The sequence below is a fragment of the Palaemon carinicauda genome, chromosome 9, assembly GCF_036898095.1.
Source record: "Palaemon carinicauda isolate YSFRI2023 chromosome 9, ASM3689809v2, whole genome shotgun sequence".
NCBI classification, from domain to species: domain Eukaryota; kingdom Metazoa; phylum Arthropoda; class Malacostraca; order Decapoda; family Palaemonidae; genus Palaemon; species Palaemon carinicauda.
In genome coordinates, this window is record NC_090733.1 from 157,846,892 (window position 1) to 157,871,919 (window position 25,028).

The 25,028-nt window shown below is 34.6% G+C and overlaps 1 protein-coding gene across 1 annotated transcript; it reads right to left on the reverse strand.

The window, feature by feature from the left end:
* Positions 1 to 1,985: 1,985 nt before the first annotated feature.
* On the reverse strand, positions 1,986 to 5,335 carry LOC137646943 (uncharacterized protein DDB_G0282077-like). The gene is made up of 5 exons (XM_068380013.1): positions 5,239 to 5,335; positions 3,353 to 3,415; positions 2,616 to 3,224; positions 2,236 to 2,426; positions 1,986 to 2,153 (listed from the first exon to the last, which is right to left on the reverse strand). Exons 2-5 carry the CDS (start codon positions 3,413 to 3,415, stop codon positions 2,048 to 2,050), a joined length of 969 nt encoding a protein of 322 aa, XP_068236114.1. The 5' UTR covers positions 5,239 to 5,335; the 3' UTR covers positions 1,986 to 2,047.
* Between the last annotated feature and the right edge of the window lie 19,693 nt (positions 5,336 to 25,028).

The window sequence follows — 25,028 nt, forward strand, 5'->3', positions numbered from 1 at the left end:
CTTAAATTTAATTAGTTCATCTGTCTTCGCAAAACCCCATTCACACGAGGGGCAACAGCACTGCCGGTAGGATTTACTAGCAATCTTTCTTTTAGAGTTTCCATATTAAAACTATCGATGCATGCCGTAATCACGGCCAGGCGAACCTTTTACATGGACAGCAAGCTGGGTAGAGCATGGTCTAGCAATGTGATCCTGTAGTCCCTAGTTTCACACTAGTTGTTTCCCTGTCAGACTTTCTCCACACTATAAAGGTCATCAACTAAAACATTCTGAACAAAATCTGTCTTTCGTGCATATTAATGGGCTTTCTACAGTAAAATATGCAGGTCAATATAAGTCTCCATTTCAGCCATATAATGTCCTAAATTAGTTACAATGAGGTGAGAAATGGGAAATACTTCATCTGGCAGGATCAGAGCTCTAGCCACTAGGCGCCACCTAGCAATTTTAATCCTCGGGAGATCCGGCAATTAAGACTGTCCGTCTCACGGGGATTAAGCTCGCTTGTCAGGACAGGCCTTTAGGGCCTAAAGTATAGGCTATACCAAGGTATACCATAGGTAGTCCTTGGGCTACAATCTGGTCGAGTTTGTGGCCAGATCATAGACTGCTGATCCCTGCATGTGTTTTTTCAGCGTATGAAGAAAATACTCCATTCTCACTACGCTCTTCTGGCAACCCAGTGTCCGTTAGGCATGCCTAATAAAAGACTGGAAACTTTAATCCAAGTCTATTAAAAACCTGGCCACTTACAACCCCAGTAGAATTCTCGTAGATATCGCGCTTAATAATGTTACTTTCTTGGGCGAGTTTAATAAAACCGACAAAAGCCCCTCACCTTCCAGCTAAATGACAAAATCAATTCAAACAGAATCACATTCAGAACAAAGAAAATAACTAAATTTCTACTATTAACCAATTATCTTTACCGACTCGCTCTGTCCTATATTTTCCAGACTTCGCCTGAACCATACCCAAGAATATACATGTTTAAGTCTACCAGCTGGACAATAAAAGTTAAAAAATGTAAATTTAAAACAAAATCCTCCTAATGTTAAACTACTATGCTAACAGATTAATCATTTCACATAAACCCGTTCAAGGATTATCTTTTCTTTAAAGCAAAGTTCTATGGTAAAACACTAAACGAAAATTAATAATACTTTCAGAATATTTTCACAAGCAGTAAGGCGTCTAACAAGGTTTTACCTTAAATCTCTATAAAAGCTTTTAGAGTACCACATTGCAGCCCTGATACAAATAGCCTGCTATACTACTTTAGCCTGCTAACGGAATTTCAAATTCATCACACTTGGACAAAATTTCATGCTTTATTAAAATAGTGTTAAAAATTGATTAAGAAGACTAGTATTATAACATGACTAGTATAAAATTTCTTGCACAACATTTCAAGTGCATGTCAAACCATTAGTTTCAATATACAAGTCCTTTAGTTCCTACGCGGAATAAAAAGTTTACTTTAAATTGGGTGTGCTTAGCAACAGTTTCGGCCGCAAGTAAAAAAAAATTCTTATTCCCTAATAAAAATTACTTTAAGGAAATTTATGCCTTTGGTCGTTTGATAAATGTGAATAAACATTCTACTGGCCAGAAAAGGAAAAAAAAAAAAACTTTGCAACCGGTTTAGGAGTAAACCCCTCTGTGCTTGTAGGGGGAAAGATTGGTCACATGTACCGGTCAAATGACTATTTTAAAGATTCAAACTGTCTAATATCCCGGCTCCTAATTCATATTTACTAGTGGACATATAACTTCACAGGCTAGTTTTAATTTTAAATAATTAAAGAAAAACCTATTTTGAAGTACCTGTTATATAGGCTTGAACAGGTATTAAAAGTATAAGTAAAAGTTACCTGGATAAATTCCATGATTAAGAAATAAATTTCCACAAATTTCCACAATCAAGAGTTTTTTTTAAGCAAATAAATTAAGGCGAATTACACAGGATTAGTTAAAAAAAATTAAAATTAAAAATCTTTATTCATTCAAATGCATTTCTGTCGTGCAAAAGTTTAAGAGCTCCTTAATATCCATGGACGAACACAGTGTTCACAATAGTTCGGAAATCCGTAGACGTTGCTACTGCAGTTGTCAAAAAAGTCCTTATCACTGGAGATGAAATAGTTAGCCTGGAAAAGTTAACGATTAAGCAAGATTAATCAGTAATTAAAATGAATTATATAACTACCAATTACTATTTAAAATACTTACGTTTCTGTGACAATTGTAGTGTGTGTAGTCTGGTGGATCAAAAATGCACTATGTGTTATTGTGAAAACTTCCCTGGATACATCTGTCACATAAATGAAGTTAGACTTGGCAGTGGTTACAAATTCTGTTACAGGCCTAGCCACAACTGTGGTGGCGAGCGAGATAACATCGTCGACTTGAGTCTGGTGATTCTGTTAAAAAGAAAAGATATCTTAAGGAGACTAGCCAATCTTAATCTTATTCTTTAGAGTGAGTTTTTAGTATATATTTGATAGCTTTCTTTCAGTTTCTTTGTACAACTAGTTCAGCAATATGAATCTGAAATTTAAAATATAACAATATAAGATTTAAAATATGTTTAAGAGTTATTAAACACTTACCCCAAAAGTAGTTAAAATCACAGTGTTTACAGAAAAGCCAGTTAAAGTGACTGGAACACTGTTCAGTATAGTTTCAGTTACTGTGACAAAACTATCAATTGTTTGAGTTTCAGTGACAGTCAAAGTCAACTGTGCAATAAATTGCGCAAAATTCTGACCGAACTGTGTATTTGAAAACAGATTGCCGGACCCACTTGTAGAACCAGAATTGCTGCCCAAGTTTGACGAAGAGCCAGGTGTTGTCCCAAGGTTAGATCCAAATACCAGATTTCCAGCTCCAGACCCTGACACTGTTCCTGTGCCTTGGCTGGACCCAAAATTACTCCCAAATCCCGATGAAAAGCTTCCACTTCCAGACCCTGTGCCTTGGCTTAGACCCAAATTAGTTCCAGAGCCAGTATTACTAGACCCAAAGTTTTGGCTTCCTAATGAAGAAGACCTCGAACCACTGCCAGTTACAGATCCTGACCCTGTGTTCGTTCCGTCACTGCTGCTGCTGCTGCTACTGCTACTAGATCCTACTCCTGAGCCAGTGCTTTGGACAGCACCACGGGCACTCCCTGTACCAGCACTTCCACTCCCAACTGATGATCTATTTGGAAGCGAATACTGTCGAGGAAAAACAATGCTGGTGAGAAAGCTAAATTCATTAAGCTGGTGAGAAAGCTAAATTCATTAAAATAAAGCTTTATATGAAAACTTAATCAAATCAAAGTCCATTAACAGACAATACTTACCAATCTATCTTGAGCAGTCACAAGAGAAACTGCCAATAGCAGCAAAGTAGTTTTTCCAATCATCTGAAATATAAAGGCATATTTTAAAGTCTGGGTATACCACTAAAATTTAATTCACTTAACCTTTAGCTTAAATATAAATTTACACACATTTGTTTATGACCATTAGCTTCTAAAAAAAAAAGTTGAAGATTTGATAAACTAAATTAAGAGATTGATTTTGATTTTTATTAGCAAATATTTTGAAGATTCGATTACCTCTCTACCACGTAAAAAAAAACCCGCCTGTAAACAGGCAAAAATAACTAGGCAACTTCATGAATGACTAGCAATTCTGCCATTAAGTCCAGAAGTTTTAAAAAGTGTCATTAATTTTCTTTTTGTCAACTATTAAGTCCTCCCAAATAAATCTCCCAAAGATTAAGTAAAACAAAATTGGCAAACCTAGGGGCAGTAAATTCCATGTCACTGTCTTCTCAAAGGCTACAGTAATAACATACGAACAGTAAATAAGCGATTCTCGAGAAATACATAGAAAATTTATAAGTAATCAATATATACTTAAATGTTCTTACATGACTGCTTACGAAAACTTATTTAAAATATTCCAACCTATGGACAAAGTTTTTTTTCTACTTCAAGTATAAATATATTAGGCAGAAAATCCACCAAATATTACAACCCAATTAAAATCGAAGCTTTCATAAATTCTATGTTATTACTTTTAATAGTCTTGTGCACTTCATGGCTTACTTTTGAATGCGATATCTTAGCACTACCCTTTAGTATTAAAAATAGGCAGCAGCTTTCATTATATATTTTTTTTTTCTTAAAACTTCTCAGTCTTGAACATGAAGTGGTTATATCCCTTGGGATAAAAGGAAGTCGCTAGTATTATCAAACCAGGTGGTCAAAATATAGCTACATTATCAATCAATTAGTAAATAGTTGAAACTAATCTTAAGAGTTTAAGGAGAAATTCTGCATTATTCCGTAAAGAATATAGTAATGCAAGATTTGAGTTTTCTCCGATCAAGCAAACTTAAATTTTTCTATGTATAATTTATACCAAGCAAAATTGCTGTATGTATGCTTTACCAGACATTTTACTTAAACTCGCAACTTTAAAAATATAACCTGCATACTTTCATGATCACTAAACAATATTCCTTATGCACAGAAGTCCAATTAAATTTGTCACCAATTCATAACAACGGACTTTCAAAAATTACTTCACAGGACACTAAAGATCTCGCCATACGACATCGCCGTAGATAAAACTGGATATATACACAGAATGGCCAATATCAGTACAGCAAGAGAAAAGCCATTTAAGTAACTAGTCAAGAGTGACCTTAAGAAAACTGCCAATATAAAACAAATAGCCCATAGGATGGCCAATTCAATCTTACAATACGATATGCACTATTTAAGGTGCCATGTTATATTTAAAATTAAAAGTTCAAAATTACTATCAATAAAACTTTCAGCTATTTAAAGTTTATTCATACTGCAATTTTTGCGTTAGATGAACACTTACAGGTAAATAATACTGCAAAATGAGAAGTAAATCCACAACGTAATTTACAACCAGAAGCAGGACACTAACATTATCACTACACATTTAAGAATTAACGCAGAATTAACAAAAAATTTAACCGTTACATAATTACCAGACTAACATACCCATGAAATATGGCCTTGTACACGGATATTCATAAAGAGATATTCAATGATGAATGACCACGCAAAAGCTGGTAACATTACACAAAAGAGCGACACTTAGTTCGGACAGAACTGCGAAAGCCTACACAAATAAAACGCCCATCTTCAATATTAAATAACAGCATATAAATTTACCACAGAACATAAAAAACGCTACTTACTATGGCAAGATGTACACCCTTTTCCGTTCTTAGATAAGTGAAAATAACTCCGGCCCAGACACTACTGACATACAGAGACCAGGAGTTAAATATTTATAACTTGGTTAGACACCTTCAAGGACCTTGAAAGCAAATGACCGAATTTCTTGGGAAACATTTTGATATTGTCACTCACTAGATGGCAGCAAACGCAGTCGCTATACCCAAAGTATCACCAAGACCTCAGATACTACTACTCTATAATGGGTTGTGATCTTAAGTGCTTCATTCATACTCCTATATGAAATAAAAATTCACGATAGGCAAAAGAATATACATTTTTCTTATATTCTTTGCAGTAAAAGGCGGAAAAGATTGAAGAAGATTTTGCACAGTAGCCTATATGTGTAAGATGTATGAATAAACTGACGAATAACAATAGTTAAAATTGTAACATTTGAATAAAAAAAAAGGAACTGAAGGATATAACATAATCATACCAATCTGATTAGATAAGTACATTCTTATTAGCATTAAAACCATGCCATATAACATCTTCACCGTGTTTCTTTCAAAAGATCGACGATGTTTTGGTAGGCTATGTGATTAGAAAATAGTATTTATATTTGAAATTAGTATTTATCACTTTCAATAACACAGTAATGGATTGCATTGTGTGGTTAAGGTCCTCAAGTACAAGCTCTGCACGCGCGGGTAAAAAATATTCGTTTTCTGTAATATCAAATATACTATTTCATAGAAAACGAACAGGCTGGGTGTGCCTATAGTTTTAGGTACACTTAATGAATTTGAAATGGCTCTCCGTGTTTAGAATACTTTTTTATTTCATCAGTAAAAAATCAGGGCACAAGTCCCCCATTGAGATACAACAGCTAGAAAGTTATGAGGTCCTTGACTGGCCAGACAGTACTACATTGGATCCTTATCTCTAGTTACGGTTCACTTTCCCTTTGCTTACATATACACCGAATAGTCTGGCCTATTTATAGATTCTCCTCTGTCCTCACACACCCGACAACACTGAGATTACTTAACAATTCTTCTTCACCTAAGAGGCTAACTACTGCACTGTAATTGTTCAGTGGCTACTTTCCTCTTGGTAAGGGTAGAAGAGACTCTTTAGCTATGGTAAGCAGCTCTTCCACGAGGACACTCCCAAATCAAACCATTGTTCTCTAGTCTTGGGTAGTGTCATAGCCTCTGTACCGTGGTCTTACACTGTCTTGAATTAGAGTTCTCTTCGTTGAGGGTGTATTCGGGCACGCTGTTCTATGTTATTTCTCTTCCTCTTGTTTTGTGAAGTTTTTATAGCTTATATAGGAAATATTTATTTTAATGTTATTTCCTTTCCTCACAGGGCTATTTTCCGTTGGGGCCCCTGGGCTTATAGCACCCTGCTTTTCCAACAAGGATTGTAGCTTAGCAATTAATAATTATAACAGTACCATGTTACTGATCGGCATTTGTAGTTTCAATGCCCAGCACTAATACATTTTTGGTTCCGTTAACAGCAAGAAATGCCGATAAGGTAACACCAAATAACGTATCTTTTCTTCTAATCCCTTAAAACATACGTTCGAATATACCCAGAAAAACTAGTTATGATTCAAGTGAAATGAAGTTAATTTTAATTGAAAGAATAATTGGAACTGTAATGAACTACGATTTATCCTTCAAAGTTAAGAGAGATCACTCTCACACGATATTAAAACCAGGACCAAATCACATATACACCAGATCAGCATTCCTAGTGACAAGAGAGTAATGAAAAAGAAAATACAATGTAAAGGAATATTGAGGAGAATAGCAAATGGCACATTGGGGTTTATACATTTGGTGGAGCTTTCGCGTGTTTGAAGAATTGTAAAAAAGGCAAATTAGCTAGAGACCATTAGTGAAAATGGGAAGGAATGATAAAAAAGATGAAGAATTTCCTATAACATTCCCACGTCCTTACGAAATTACAATTTGCACGTAAAAGCTTCGGGAACTTTAAAGACACACAAGCTCACTACATCAACTTACAACGAAGAAATCGTTTTTATGGAGGACAGTCATTAAAGCAATTCTTAACAAAGCCTTATATACTAGACACGAACCTTACGATACTTGTACAGTTTAAAAGTAGGATAGTCATAATATTCACTAGACAGCAGCTGCATAAATTTCTTAAGAAATATATTGCAGCATAGTGAATGCTTTACTGAAAAGGCAATAATCAAACAAATGTTTTTTTTCATATATAATGTCTAGTTTATCGAGTTATAGATATAGTGTATTCATTTCTTAGCTCTGACTTGAAGGAATTTTGTGTGAAGCTTTTGCATACCTGAGGCACCTTCAAAGAATGAAACCAGATAGAAAATTTGAAATGAATGTTTCGACTTGATTATAAAGGAACTTATGTACACCGTTGAGAAGGGAAACCCCCCCCCCCCCACCACCACCAAAAAAAAGAAAAGACTTCAGCAACAGAATGAACGGAAACAAATAATCTCAAATTAAAGCAATGATCTTTACCCAGTATTACTATTCACAAATTGTTTAAAGGTTTAAAAGGTACTCATGAATGGCAGAGACAAGGGACAGTGACATTACCCTATCAAGCAGGATAATGTCCTAAGATCAGCGCCCAACCCCCTCTCCACCCAAGCTAGGATCAAGGAGGGCCAGGCAATGGCTGCTGATGACTCGACAGATAGACATATAGGCTCCCCCAAACCCTCCATCCTTAGCTCACAAGGATGGTGAGGTTGCAGCGACCAAAAAACTAACGTTACCACATCGGCCACAACACTTTGAAATCTTACATTACTGAAACTTTTGGCCGCAAAACCGTCCATGACCAAGAAAACAATCTATCAAGGCTTCAAAAAGATACAGTCTTCTTAACAATGATCTTTATTTTTTCTTTTATTTTATTACAGAAATATTCTAATGAATATCCCATTTTCAAAGCATCACATGGAAACACCGTTCTCTTTTTTCTTACGGAATGAATATATTCGAAGATTTAACTGGTTTGCCTCATGTTTACTTTTCCCTTGAAGTGTTCATTATCTGCCAAATTTATAGTTCCCGTCCTCATTACAGTGGAATTACCTTGATTACATTATCATACGTATGTCGAGGAAATCAGGTTAGTCAGAGGTTTTAAAATTGTACTAGAGGAATATTATTTTGGTTTATAGGTACATATGTAATCAAAGAGACTTACCCAATTAAGCACTTTAGAGAACAGTGATTTAAATTTTTCGCCGTAATAAGTTATTAAAACTTCCTTAAATTAGAAACAAAGGAACGAAGTAGAACGATACATTACATACTGCAAAGGCTTAAAAAACTTGAAACGGCTTTATAACGACTACCACTTGTATAATAATCTTGACTTAAAAAATCATATATTGAAATAAAACTACAAAGAATTTCATTAAACGCTTGAAAAAACAACAAATAAAAGAAATATAATATAAGAAAGAAAAGTATCAACAGTTAAGCCTATGTCTTTAACAGATGACAACATATTCTCTAAGAACAATTCTAATACGATACGAATGAAAACTGAAGGAACTGTATTTTAGATGATGGTAACTAAGTAATATGTAGAATCTCCTTCGACTTTTGTCCTGATTGTCTAATTGGTAAAATTTTGAAAAGTGTGTTTAACATTAATGTAAATCAATATTCATATGAATATAGCTTGTGGTCGTGCTGTGTTATTCATGTTCTAACACTGCACTGTTATGAACTGGTATTATTAGTTTTGGGTTTACTTCTTTTAAAGTTTTTCTTTTAAATGCATATATGTAGAAACACACACACACACACACACACACACACACACATATATATATATATATATATATATATATATATATATATATATATATATATATATATATATATCATAAGCCATTGCTAATCCACTGCAGGACAAAGGCCTCAGACATGTCATTCTACTCCAGTCATACTCGCTAATTTTCTTAGCTCGTCAACCCATCGTCTTCATTTCCCTTTTCAACTATGTTATTCTTTTACATCCATATATTGTCGGCCATTCTCATATATCCTGTTCATGTTCAGTTAGTTTTCTTACTTGCTAGAATATACTCCACTTTAGTTTGCTCTCATATCCATGTTGATCTTTTCTGTCTCTTATTGTCATTCCCATCATTATTCCTTCAATAACTCTTTGAGTTGTAACTAGTTTATATTCTAGGAGTTTAGTAAGATTCCAAGTTTATGATGTATACATACGTATATCCATTAACAATCTCCAGAGGTTCGTGTTTGCATTTTCATTAAAAATTTTCTTAGTTTCAGACATACTGTATTCATTTTCAATCCTAAATTCCTACTTTCTTTATTCAAATATTCTATCGTCTTTTACAATTCCTCCCATGATTCACTAAACACAACTATGTCATCTGCAAATCTTACGTTGTTAAGGTATTCCCCATTAATGTTAACTACTACATTTTCCCAATCTAATTTCTTAAAAACTTTTACGCATGCTGAGTAAGTTAGGAGACACAGTGTCTCCCTGACTGACTTCTTTCTCAATCGGGATTTTCTTGCTATCTTTATGTAGTTTTAGGAATACTGTACTTCCCGGCAAAAAGTTCTAACTTAAGAGTCTCCTATTCCTTGCCTTTGAAGAGCTTTCATTACTGGTGAAGTTTTGACAAAAACAACAGCTTTTTCATAGTCTATGAATGACATACAAAGTGGGTTGTCATACTCGTTTGCTTTTTATCCTTAGCTGGCTAATTATATGGATATCGTCAGTTGCTGACTACCTGCTTCTAAAACCTACCTGCTCTCTCGGCTGACTAAAGTCTAGCTGTCTTTTTATTTGGCCTAATATGATTTTTGTAAATAATTTATAAATTATAGAGAGTAAACTTATTGTACGGTAATTTTTCAAGTCTTTTGTGTCTCCTTTTTGAGAGTTAATATAATGATAAAGTTTTTCCAATCTTTAGATATACAGCAGCCTTGCGAACATTTTATGTAAAGTTCTACGAGATTTACTACTATCAAATCTCCTCTACCTATTATTAAATCAGTTGTTAGGTCATCTGCTGTTTTGCTTCTTTTCATACCTTTTAAGGCTTACATTACTAATCCTCTTACTGTTATTGCCTTTGGTACCGGCTAAGGTGTTTTGTTATTCCTATATTCTATACAGTATATATATATATATATATATATATATATATATATATATATATATATATATATATATATATATATATATATATATATATATACGTCTGTGTAAGGAAGGAGAAAGATGGGGGTATCAAAATTTATGAACATCTTTTTATTTAAAAGTACAGTACATAACTCAGGTGTCATGCCACTTGTTGCCGACAAGTAGAGAGATTAGCTTATGTTTTTTTACGACTTCAGATTGGCATTCGACTTAAACGTTGAAATCCGTAAAGAGCTAGATAAGACAACAATCTTAGTTCTCAAATTACATAGAGTTGTCAACAGCTATAAAATCAGACCCAATATATTTTCAGCATTCTTTTTTTTTATTGTCAAGAAATAGAACCTTGACTAACCAATAAAAATGTGACAGAAGAGAGTTTTGTGTTGTTCACGCAAGTTTTACCGCGTTGTTTGAATCTAAACGGGAAAGGGGGATGCATCACGCATACGACGAAACGCGATGAGCCTCCACACTCTCTTTCTTTATTTTGTAACATCACGAATTCAGTAGGTAAATGTCTCGGTCTCGGTTTTCCACAGAAGTATGAATCTTAAATTCTGATCCTAGTTCACCCACCAAAACTTTCTGCCGGTCGACTCTAACTGAATTTCCAGCTCTTTTCTCCTTTCAAAATACTATTGACTTATTCCATGGAAAACCGCATGGGAAATTGAGAACAACTGTAGGCGATCGCGCCTATTGGTCGAGAGCAGACGTTCGACCAATGAGCGAGTAGGGAGCAACAACGGCAGTTTGGTAAAGTCAGAGAAGCTCGAGGGTGACGATGGTCTAACTGAATTTTCACGTGACTATGGCGAAGATCAGGCCAGTGTTATGTATTCTCGCAGCGCCCCACACCTCTGAAAGGACAAATTGACTCCGGTAGTGGTTGTAGGAGTCTGTAGAGAGAGAGAGAGAGAGAGAGAGAGAGAGAGAGAGAGAGAGAGAGAGAGAGAGAGAATCAGGATGAGGGGGTCCAGGGAATAGAGAGGGATATTGAAGGTGTGTTCGTGAGGCAGAAATGGCTGCGAAGGCTAATTTGCTGGTAAAGAATGAAGAGTCGGTAGATGCAGCTGGGTACTCTGCTCCAAAATTATTATCTCGGAATAATACATTAGGGATGATTTGCAGCGAATTCTCTTAAAGTTTCCTGAATATGCACGAAGCTTGGAATTGTATTATTTCTTTTAAATAATTGGACAGGTCAGAGACAACTGTTCAACAGTTTCGTAGTAAATAATAAGTTTTTAAGGACCGACTTATATAAGCTAAGCTCAACGTAAATTGCATTTGGATTGAATTTGGTCATACAATGTATTATTTTTATAAATGCTTTCTTACTGCATATGGTGAAATCCTCCATCTAAGCGAAATGTACCACGATTTTTCTAAATAATTCACCATGAAATTTCACAGCATAACACCTCATGACAAGACTTTACCTATTACGTTTTCCCTTAAAATTTCCAGAGGACAAAAGTGTATCTGCTTATATACACAACAAATAAAACTTATTTTAACAATATACAATAAAATCATGATAAAAGTTTAGTATTATTACAAATCTAAGAAATTGTCATTCCCGACAGGAAATATCAGTCTCTATTCAGCGATTCCTCCCCTTCTCCCCCATTAACTCACATAGAAAGATCAATAGGGGAATATGAATCGTGCATTAAGTTCGCCTGTTGCCGGAGTGCCAAACATGGGACAAGGTACAAGTGGTTCCTATCTCTCTCTCTCTCTCTCTCTCTCTCTCTCTCTCTCTCTCTCTCTCTCTCTCTCTCTCTCTCTCTCTCTCAATGTGAAATTCACCTCATCCTCACATGAATAGGTTCCTAAACTGATTAAAATATAAATCTTATAGATTCCTGTTCTTTTTTTTTACATTGGAAAGCCAAGATAATTAACTAAACATCTAGGTGGCTTTTTCTACAATAACTAGTTATGAATGTCCTTATCTCATTATTATCATTATTATAGTAAATATTGTTGCTATTGTTATAATCATTCTCACTACTACTACTACTACTACTAAATTCTTCAAATGAACACTTTCATGGAGAGCGACCCAAAAAGAACTCGGGAAAGAAATAAAATGCAATACAGTAATAAAAACTGAACACTTAGAAGTAAATAACCAATAACCATGACCTATGGAAAATTAGCTAACAAATGAATATATAAATAGCAATAAATTTCTGGAAATATTACGGCAATGGTGATGGCATCAATAATTCTGCCAAGATAACATTACCTCGGCTTTGCAGGGAAAGTAATACAATAACTCTATAGCCAATTAACATTTCTACAAAGGCAAATTTCAAGGCTTGGTAGAATTGGCATATACACTAGTTTTTCAGTATCCCATTGAAATAGAGCAAGTGCCACCTAGGTTATCAGGATTTCTTCGGGTAATGATTAAAATACTTATAACCATTCGTAAAACTCAATCACCACCATTAACAATCTTGTCTAAAAGAGAGAGATAACGGATAGCTTATGGCAACAAAATGGCTAAAGTATTCTTTCTATTCATAGTAGAAAAATAGATATGGAAAACATTCCATTTTTAGTGGCATATAATATCTGAAACAAGTGGTAAAACTAGACTTCATAACAATACGTTGCTTTCTGGAAAAACAAAATAACGTCAAATCAAACTAAATCATGGAGCGGGAGAACGGCATGAGATTGATTAATCAATAGTCAGTGTTGCCGGATGTTGGCCTCTTATACAATTCCATACAAAACTTTCTGCTCCGTTACAGATCTTCTCCGAGGAGAGTAACTTATTTTCTTATCTCTAATAATAAGTGACTTCCACCAAATGCTATAAGAAAACAAAAATACAAGGTAATAAAGATGCAGCAACCCCTTGGTTGTTTACTTAACGTCTTACATACTTGTTATAAGTCCACATCAACGAAACTGAACAGGGATTATTTAAAACGTGTAACACGATGAGACCAATCTCCATATTCACCAGCTAAAGGGAAAATCAATTTCCTTCTATTTAAAGGTAGAAATATAAAATATGTGTAAAATATAACATACATTTTAAGGCGACAAGACAGGAGAACAGTTTTTCAATATTTATAAATTTTAAAGGATTCGTAAATTATTGTCCTTCCATATCAAACAATTGATATGCCTCCTCAACTTTTTGCAGACGAATAAAACTTAGGTACTTCCTGCAGTCAATGAGGTAACATGCATCGGGTGGTTCTAAACTAGATGCTTTAAGAAAACAATCTTTTCGATAGATGGAGGAAATTTAGGTACAGAGAGACCAAACAATGGGACATAGAAGACCATTCAGCGTTATGGGAAGCAGAATGGCGAGTGACAAATTTTAAAACCTATGATTTAATCAATCTATTGAACCAGATTTCGTATACTAAACTGTCGTTTCTATTACGCAAAAATCTTATTCCTTTAACGACTGAAAAATATTTTTTTCTAACTTTCCATATGTATGAATTGCAGAATCGCCAACGTTTATGCTTAGAGGTAAGTTTAAGCACCAGTATATCTCATAAATACAAGGCATTGTTAAATATGGAATTATAAGATTTACTCTATAGCTTAGTTACTGTACTTCTTTTTTAAATTGGAACAAACAAAACCATTAGGGCTCCACATTGCCCCAATACTATTATGATATACTGTGATATTAAACAGAACTTATCTTTATTAGCCCCGTTAACATACTTTTTCTCTCTAGGTCCTCAGTATCTTGATCATATTAAGGTCTTACACATTTGAACTCTCAGGGCAATACGCTCATTAAAACAAATGTCTTACACATTTGAACTCTCAGGGCAATACGCTCATTAAAACAAATGTCTTACACATTTGAACTCTCAGGGCAATACGCTCATTAAAATAAATGTCTTACACATTTGAACTCTCAGGGAAATATGCTCATTAAAACAGTCTTGTTTGACCTTTACAATTCTATGTTGATTACCAGTTTTATATTATTTGCTAAGAGGGCATGTTTGAACTAGGTGACAACTTGAGCCCCACTAGTTGGAGTAGAAATCACTTAAAAGAAAAAAAATGAGGAATACAAACAAGCCGTATCATATTCTTTCCATGCATAATATATGCTGAATCTTACATATCAAAGCTGAATGATATAATCAAAGAATTCTCGCTCCCTGACATAACAAATCAAATACTGTATACGCCATATTAAATATGAATGATACAATCAAGAACTTTAGCTCGCTGATAAAACAAATTATATTCACACCAAAATATTAGACATTTATTTTAACCTTATAACGTATTATATTGCTCTCCGTTAATCTGATAGAAAAGATAGCTTCAAAATAAGCCTTTTTTCCTAGGGGACTAATGGAAAAATCATTGAGTCTTTGAGGGGATATACTGAGCAAGACCTCAATGGTGTGATTGACTGGGTCAATGAAGAAATGTCAGCCATAAGAAACGACAGAGGCGAACAACAAAGGTCCATAGAGGAACGATCAGTAGCCTTTTCTCCAGTGGGATCAAGCGCCACTACATAAAACAATTTTTTGGAGCTTATAAATATAGCCTCAATGAAGGATCGGAATCCATCAACGAACTGACGGGGCGTTGAAGCCGTTAAAAGCGCTCTCGAGACCTGGCCTCGCGTTGAAGAGTTGAGGGCTAAATGGATGGTTATAAAAGTGAGAGAGAGAGAGAGAGAGAGAGAGAGAGAGAGAGAGAGAGAGAGAGAGAGAGAGAGAGAGAGAGAGAGAGAGAGTATAGCGATTTAATAAGGTAACTTTTTCCTTGAAGTACTTTATTACCTTTACTAGTGAACTCATCTTTCCTACCTGCAAACTCTATAAAACACACTAAGCAAACAATAGATTTCCCCCGAAGAAGATGAAGACAGGAAAAAAAGCACTACTCTACCATCAAAATTAATAAAGGATAGATTGAAATTCCTGCTGCTATACCCACCAACTCTAACTTCACCCCATTTATATACCCTTTCCAGACCTCCCCCTTTTGAAAAGGCTGAGAGAGAGAGAGAGAGAGAGAGAGAGAGAGAGAGAGAGAGAGAGAGAGAGAGAGAGAGAGAGAGAGAGAGAGAGAGAGAGCTGGGTAAAGTGGACATTTTTGAATATCCGCATCCAGCCTACGTAAGGTAATAATGCTCGGCTGTTTCCTACATTGTTACGAAATACTTGTACAGTTTTTAATTTCTTAATTCTCTGCCGGGAAGTCCATCGCTCGCAAGGCTGGGGGGCTCATTGCCTGCTGGAAGGCGGGAATGCAGAGTATGATTTTGGTACGGGCATTAATTCCTGGAAGGATTTTTATTAACTGCGCGTTTTGAATATTCGCCGTCCGGGTTGCTCTTGAAGTAGTTGGGCGATGATGATGTGAGTTGCAAAAATGCTTATGCTCCATGCAATATTATGGAAATTTTTTCTTATAAAGGATGTGATTTTCTTTTATTTGGTTATTAGCTATTTTCTAAAATATTATTGTTATCGTGATATTTCTAGTGACACAAAAAAAGCTGCTTTCATAATTTATTTGTGTCTCTTGATTTATGTCATTATTAGGACGATTTATACTGCGTGAACATACACAGTATATATATATATATATATATATATATATATATATATATATATATATATATATATATGTATGTATGTATGTATGTATTTATGCACACACACACTATATATATATATACATATATATATAATATATATATATATATATATATATATATATATATATATATATATATATATGTATATATATATATATATATATATATATATATATATATATATATATCATCTCTTACTTCTATTGACGCAAAGCGCCTCCATTAGATTTCGCCAGTCGTTTCTGTCTTGAAGTTTCAAATCAATATTTCTCCATTTGTCATCTCCAAGTTCACACTTCATATTCCTATTAGAGCGATATAAACTGCGTGAACATACACAGTATGTATATATATATATATATATATATATATATATATATATATATATATATATATATATATATTATGGTTATTGACGCAAAGCGCCTCCATTAGATTTTGCCAGTCGTTTCTGTCTTGAACTTTCAAATCCATATTTCTCCATTTGACATCTAGTTCACGCTTCATAGTCCTCAGCCATGTAGGTCTGGGTCTTCCAACTCTTCTAGTGCCTTCTGTAGCCCACTTGAAAGTTTGGTGAACTAATATCTCTTGGGGAATGAGAAGAGCATGCCCAAACCATCCCCACCTACCCCTCACCATGATCTCGTTGACATATGGCACTCGAGTAATCTCTCCTTTAGTTTCATTTCTAATCCTGTCTTGCCATTCAACTCCCAATATTCTTCTAGGGGCTTTGTTTTCCAATCTTCAAAATCTGTATGATATTGTTTCATCGTCATACCACGACTCATGTCCATACAGTAACACAGATTTCACATAACTTCAGGGGATTAGATTTCCAAATTTTACTTAACCTAGCCATTGTCTGATCTACCTTTTTCAATCTTTCATTAAACTCAAATTCTAAAGATCCTGTATTAGAGATCATAGTTACTAAATATTCAAATGATTCCACCTCATTAATCCTTTCTTCTTTCAATGATATTTCATCTTCCATTGCATATTCCGTTCTCATCATCTCTGTCTGGCTTCTATCTATGTTGGATCCAAGCTCATGTGATATTTTAAGCATACAGTAATGGAACACAGGCTACTGATAAACCTTCCCTCGTGAGTAAGCAAAGCTGCAAATGTCTATATTTCAGCTTAGGCTTTTTTTTTTTTTTTTTTCCCTTCAGCAGCTAAAGGACAAAAGTAGTACATAGTATTTTGCTTTTTCTCTGGAGTGCCCAACCCCGCCTCATTCCTTCTTAAAGGGGATAAACCATGCAACTTTCACTAACACATTCATCATTTAATTATTAAACCATAGATGAGTTCCACAATATTAATCGTTATAATTACTCATATGAAGCTAATCACCAGACATTACTTGGTAAAAAGAGTTGTGGAAGCTTCCCATAAAAATTAGATAAATTTTTGAAGTTTCACTGCCCTCTCATAAGTATTTTGTTCGTGATCCCCAACAAACGCCGTCACCAGATTATTTTGATTCCCGAACATTAACCTTTCCCTTGCAATACTTCCAGATGCCCTATATTCAGTGCTCGAAGTCTTCTTTGCCTGTTCCTTCCAAAACCTTCCTAGTCAGATTTTATATTCACTCTTCAAGATAAAGCCATATAAGATCACTCAAACACATCTTTTCCCTTCTGCTTTCAATTTTCATCTGCATCTCATATGTGTTTTATTCAAACCTTCCATACCTATAGTTTTAATCCACTTGTTTATATATGCATCAAATTTCTTCTCTAAGTTCTATGAAGAAGAGTTGGCCCCACATTAATCGTGAATTTTTCTTCTCAGTTAGTTAATAAAATTCCACCTGGTACAAAAAATAAAGTAAAGACTTTTCTTTTCATCCTCTAAAACCACTAACTCTTTAAGCTGCTGTTAGTCCGTTTTCTATTTTTCACAAGTCCGTTTTTTATTTTTAGAAAGATTATCACCCTTCTTTATAACAATTAGTGATTTGACGAAGAACCAGAATCCCTTAAAATTCGAACACGTACAGTATAACATCTAAACGAATATGCACACCTTTAAGTCAATTTGCCACAATATACTAACTGAAAAATTTTTTATGGTACAATAAATCTTTCCAAGGAAAATTTGAATGTATATGCATTTGTTAAGTTTGTATATATGTATTTGTGAACGTGCGCGTACTTATAAAGGACAGTTACTTTTCTTATGCCATATTCATTGAAGGAAATTGCCTCGCTTGAATCTAGGAATAGTTGTTGATAATCTAGATTCTAATGGATTAGTTTCTGGTTACAAATAAGTAAAAATCTTTCTTCGTCTTTGTTTTTTCCTCGTCAAGGCAGCTACTGCATTTAGTTAATCTGTAGACAACTAAATACATGTAACTGTTAAATCGTAATCTGGGATACCAACCTAACGTTTGGTGGAGTGACCTTCAGACTTTAGGAGAGATGTGCCAAGGGATTAAAGGATGAATCGCTTTTGGCATTCGAGGATTTAGACACAAATACATAGATGCAAATGAGTACGTAAAATTCAATAATTAATAGTTATGGATAAACAATAATACAATTGTTCATTCATGAACCCTTCGACTAATGAACTCTATGCTCAACATCTGATGCAAAAATCCCGTAATAGAATTTCGTAATAGCTTGATAATGGTTCAATTTAGAGAGAAAGCTGTTGGGGGAAAAACAATATGGAGAAGAGGAAAAAGTTTGTAATTTTCTCAAAAAGTGTAACCAACGAAAAACCGGAAAATGTAAACACCCACCCACACACACACACAAATATATATATATATATATATATATATATATATATATATATATATATATATATATATATATATATAATATATATATATAAATATATATATATATATATATATATATATATATATATATATACATATATATATATATATACATAAATATATATTCTAATTGTAAACTTTAATCCTAACACATCAGTTCAAGCTCTACAATTATCAAAGAATTGCATACAGGTAATTGTTTTCTTTTTAGCGTAACATGTAAAGCTCACAAAGCCTATCTTTCCTTACCTCGGATTAATGTGCCCTTGCCTTTCACTACTGCTCCTCCTTTTCATCTCTTCCTTACCCTCCCCAGACCTTCTCACAGCCATCTTACCCTCCTCAGCTCTCGTGCAAAGCATTCCCAAGTAATTAACCTTCCTCTTACAAGCGCCTCCACATATTTATGGTCTTCATGACCCCACGGCATAATTTTACCTCGTTCAGCTTTTTTTCTCATTTTATTGTTATGAAGCCAGTTGCATGTTTCTATTTTATTAATCGAATTATAATTACCACTTTCTGGCTTTACGGTAAGTAGGGATAAGCTTACACATACTTCAAGCACGAACACATGAGCGCACACGAAAATATGTACGTTCAGTATGTCCACGCGCACGCACAAACACAGACAGACACACACACACACTCACATATATATATATATATATATATATATATGTATATATAGTATATTATATATATATATATATATATATATATATATATATAGAGAGAGAGAGAGAGAGAGAGAGAGAGAGAGAGAGAGAGAGAGAGAGAGAGAGAGAGAGAGAGAGAGAGAGAGAGAGAGAGAATTAAAATGACTACTATAAAAATTTGCAGTAAGCGTTATCATCTAGTCATTACTGTTCAAAGGTCGCCGAAGACTCTGGATTCCAATGCACCCTGCACAGGTAAAGAGTTGTGATCCCCTTGAAGGAAGGAAATGACCCCCGGAATTAAGAGTGATCCTTTAACTTGAGGTTGACAACTAGAGTATAAATCTGTTATTGTTATAATTATTATTACTTGCTAAGCTACATTCCTAGTTGGAAAAGCAGGATGCTATAAGCCAAAGGGGCTCCAACAGAGGAAATTAGTCCAATGAGGAAAGAAAATAAATAAACCAAAGGAGAAATAATTAATAATATAAAATATCTTAATACAGTAACAACCTTAAAACAGACCTTTCATATATACTTAAAAAACAGAGGAAGAGATATAAGATATAAAAGTGTACCCGAGTGTGCCTCAAGCAAGAGAACTCTACCCAAGACCATGGTACAGAGCTATGGCACTACCCAAGACTAGAAAACAATGGTTTGATTTTGAAGTATCCTTCTCCTGGAAGAGTTGCTTACCATAGCTAAAGAGTCTCTTCTACCCTTAACCAGAGGAGGGTAGCTAATAAAAATTTATAGCGCTGTAGTTGACCTATTGAGTAAATAAGAATCGTTCGATAATCTCAGTGATGTCAAGTGTACGAGGACAGAGAGGAATGTGAAAAGAATAGGCTACATTATTCGCTGTATGCATAGGCAAAGGGAAAATGAACCGTAATCAGCGAGATGGATCCAATGTAGCACCGTCTGGCCACTCAAGGGACCAAATAAGTTTCTAACAGTAGTATCTCTACGGGTGGTTGGTGCCCTAGCCAGCCTACTTTCTAATTTAGTGTATAATTATATACACGAAGATAAAAACTAGCCATGGATCTACTAAACAATCTTGCTTGACACCCACAATAATAATAATAATAATAATTATTATTATTATTATTAAAAGCCAAGCTAGAACATTAGTTGGAAAAGCAAGATGCTATAAGCCCAAGGGCTCCAACAGGAAAAAATAGCCCAGTGAGGAAAGGTAATAAGGATATAGATAAGCTACAATAGAAGTAATGAACAATCAAAATAAAATATTTTAAGAACAGTAATCATCATCTACTGTTTGAAGAGCAGCAAAAGCCTTAAATTAGATATCTTATATATACACTATAAAAACTTCAAAACAAACAAGAGGAAGTAAAACAAGATAAAACAGCGTGTCCAAGTGTATCCTCAAGCAAAAAAACTCTAATTCAAGACAGTGGAAAGCCATGGTACAGAGGCTATGGCACTACACAGGACTAGAGAACAATGGTTTGATTTTTGAGTGTCCTTCTCCTAGAAGAGCTGCTTACCATAACTAGAGTCTCTTCTACCCTTACCAAGAGGAAATTAGCCACTGAACAATGCATTGCATTGCAGTAGTTAACCCGTTGTGCAAAGAAAAATATTTTGTATTCCCAGTGTTGTCAGGTGTGTGACGACAGAGGAGAATGGGTAGTGGGGTGCCAAGAATCTCCCGGTTTATAAATACCAAAGAAAAATTGAAAATTGGTATTTAAAATATTAGAATTGGGAAATTTCAACAAGTGGAGAATGAATTTATGGAGTATAGTTTGGATACTTAGGCCTAAGTGAAACACGTTGTAAGGGGATTAGTAAGGAAACTTTAGACCACGGAAATATATGAATCTATTCAGGAAGAACAGATGGAGTTGGAAGAGAAGGGGTAAGAATGATGATGACCCCAAGAGCAAAAAAGGCATTAACTGAGAGGAGAGCTGTAAATAGTAGATTGTTACTTGCAAAGATCAAATCAAATTAACGCAATATGGGTATTATAGTTTGCTATGCACCAACAAATGATTCCCCTGACGAAAGGTAACGTGAATATTATGAAGAACTGCACATTCAGATCCCAGAGGGATATGAAAATTGTGATTGACGACTACAAGGCTAAAGTTGTGAGAAATAATCTATAGATAGTGAATGTCATGGTTGTCGAAGGTCTAGAAGCTGTAAATGAAAATGGAGCCCATTACATAAGTTTCTGTTCAACAAACAATCTTGTCATTGCAGGTACTCCTTTTCAGCAATAGGCCATCCACAAATATATATGTAAGTCACCATGTGGCAATTACAAAAATCAAATAGATCACATTGTCCTTAATAAAGAGAGAAGGAGGACTGAGAAAAGCTATAGAGTTGCAAATATTGGTAGTGATCACCTGCTCCTCACTGCTACACTGAAATTAGAATTGAAAGCATCCAACAGAAAGTTAGATGGAATTCCTATGTTTGATACAACTAAGCTTCTAGAAAACAGCAAAGAGAATCGATTTCCAATCTTAGAGACTTTAAGAGACGGAGAGCAGATTATTAATGAAGAATAGTGTGTTATTAAGAACATATACCAGTTAGTTGGTAGTGAAGTCTTGGGACACGCAGTTACAATAAGAAAGCCATGGATATGAAATGATATGTGGGATACTATAAAAGGGAGACAAAGATAGAAACTAATTGTTGTAAATTTTCAAGTAAGTAATGAATATTACAAGGTAGATTATGCTAAGTATTCCAGAATTGATAGTGAAGTCAAAAGAAAAGCCAGGAATGACTGGTGCGAATATTTAGACAGTAAAGCAGATGAGGGTGACAAAGCCATGATTTCAGGAAGCGGCTATGGATCTGTTATAAACACAGAAGATGAAGAAAGACAAAGTTAGATGAAACACTTAGTGAGGTTTTGAATAGGAGATACAAAGGGAATAATTTAATTGATATACCTGAAGCTGATGAAGACTTTCATGTGCCCATGAATAAATTAAACGTGTTTGAAGTCGAAGCTATCACTAAAGCCCCTGGACACGACAGAATAACTGCCGAGATGATATTAACTGGAAATGAAGTGACCCCCAAAATACTTACAAGATTATTTTGTCGAATGTGGCATGAAAGGACAAAACCTGATGAATGGGAATTACGAGTGTTGGCTAAAAAAAGGAAACCTGACTGATGGCAATAATTACAGAGGAATAAGATTTACGCCAGCTGTTATGAAAATACATAGTACGCTTATTCTAAAGAGACTGGCGAGAAAGATTGATGAAAAGCTGAGAGATGAACAAGCAGGATTTAAAAAGGTAGATGTTGCACTGACCAAATGTTTATTTTGAGACATACAGCAATGCGTAGAATAAAGAAATCTACTCTTGATGGCATCTGTGGACTATAAAAAAGCCTTTGATGGTGTGCACTGGCTAATTTTGGGGAGAGTGCTGCGTTATTATTTAATTACTCGTAAATATGTGAATTTGACTAAGTCTATTCATGAGCATAGCGAGTGCAAAGTTAAGGTTAATGGAGTCCTATCAAATGAATTCCCAGTGAACAGCGGAGTACTCCAAGGGAACATGTTGTCACCTATATTGCTTATCCTCATGGATTTTGCAATGCGTAGAACAGTCAGAAATGATGGAGAAGGATTGGACTGGATTGGTGATAGGGAATTAGCAGACCTAGAATATGCTGATTGTGCTGTCCGCATTAGTAGAACACCACAGAATTTGCAATACTTGCTTACCACAATGCATGAAATATCACAAAATGTGGGGCTCAAGATCAATAGAAGAAAGACAGAGATGATGAGAACGGAGTATGCTATGGAAGATGAAATATCATTGGAAGGAGGAAGGATTAATGAGGTGGAAGCATTTAAATATTTAGGAACTCTTAACTCCAATACAGGATCTTTAGAATTAAAGTTTAGTGAAAGATTTGGAAGGAGAAAGGATTAATGAGGTGGAAGCATTTAAATATCTATGAACTATTAACTCCAATACAGGATCTTTAGAATCAAAGTTTAGTGAAAGATTTGAAAAAAAAAATCAGACAATGGCTAGATTATGTAAAATTTGGAAATCAAATCGCCTGAAATTACATATAAAAATCAGACTATACATCAGTTTAGTGATATCGGTGTTACTATATGGACATGAGTCATAATATGACAATGATACAATCTCCAATAGATTTAGTATATTTGAGAACAAAGCCCTCAGAAGGATATTGGGAGTTGAATGGCAGGACAGGATTAGAAATGAAACTAAAAGAGAGATTACTCGGTGCCTTATGTGGATGAGATCATGATGAGGGGTAGATGGAGATGATTTGAGCATGCTCTTGGCACTCCCCCAAGAGATGTTAGTTTACCAAACATTCAGCTGGGCTCCACAAGGCACAAGAAGAGTTGGAAGACCCAGGCCTACATGGCTGAGGACTATGAAGCGTGAAGTAAATGATGAATGGAGAAGTATTGAATTAAAAGCTCAAGATAGAGACGGCTGGCGAAATCTGGTCGAAGCCAATTGCGTCAATAGGCTTAAGAGATGATATATATACATATATACATATATATATATATATATATATATATATATATATATATATATATATATATATATATATATATATATACACACTAAACTTCAAGTTCCAAGTAGGCAAAATTAAGCATTTTTCCTATTACTGTCAAAATTCTCACAATACTGTTTCATAAAACTAGGATCTCAACTGCTCTTCGCTCTTTTCCCGTAACGAGACACTGTCTTTGTTTTAGAAACAATTGTTACATTTCTATTTTCAAATATTTTATGTACTTGGACACATGCATGGACGCAAAAGACAAATTAATGAAAAAAAAAAATTACGCAAATAACGCAATTAGTTGTTGTAGATATAAGGGAAATCATATGTTAAAAAGGCAAAATCTTTGAGCCCTCTAACAAGACTAAGAAAGCCAGTTACTGCAATGAAATAATCTTCCATTCCAATCTCCGTTTGAAAAAAAAAAAAAAAAAAAAAAAAAAAAAAAAAAAAAAACCCAGAAATGAAATTCATACCAAGAACTATTGATTAATTAGGAGGTTCTAACATTTCTATTAATTAGGAGGTTCTAACATTTCTATAAGAGTCTACTGAAAAGTAATTGCTCCACCTTGCAGATGTCCTTCATGTTATGTCCCTTTCATGGAAACCATTTTCTCTTGAAGCGCTAGCAGCTTTAATTGCCATTTGCGCAGTACAGTTGCACTTGCCATTAAATCGGTGGTTTATGAGATAGGGATGAAATACGGAGGAGGTTATATTAAAGGAACTACGTGGCTAATTCTAAGATTAATGAAAAACTATGATGAATGTGTTTTAGGTGGTTTGTTTATGATGTGAAAGTGTCTTTTAACAAGACGTCATATTCTTATGTATAATATTATATCAATCTGGGTTCATATCGTACCATTGAATTTA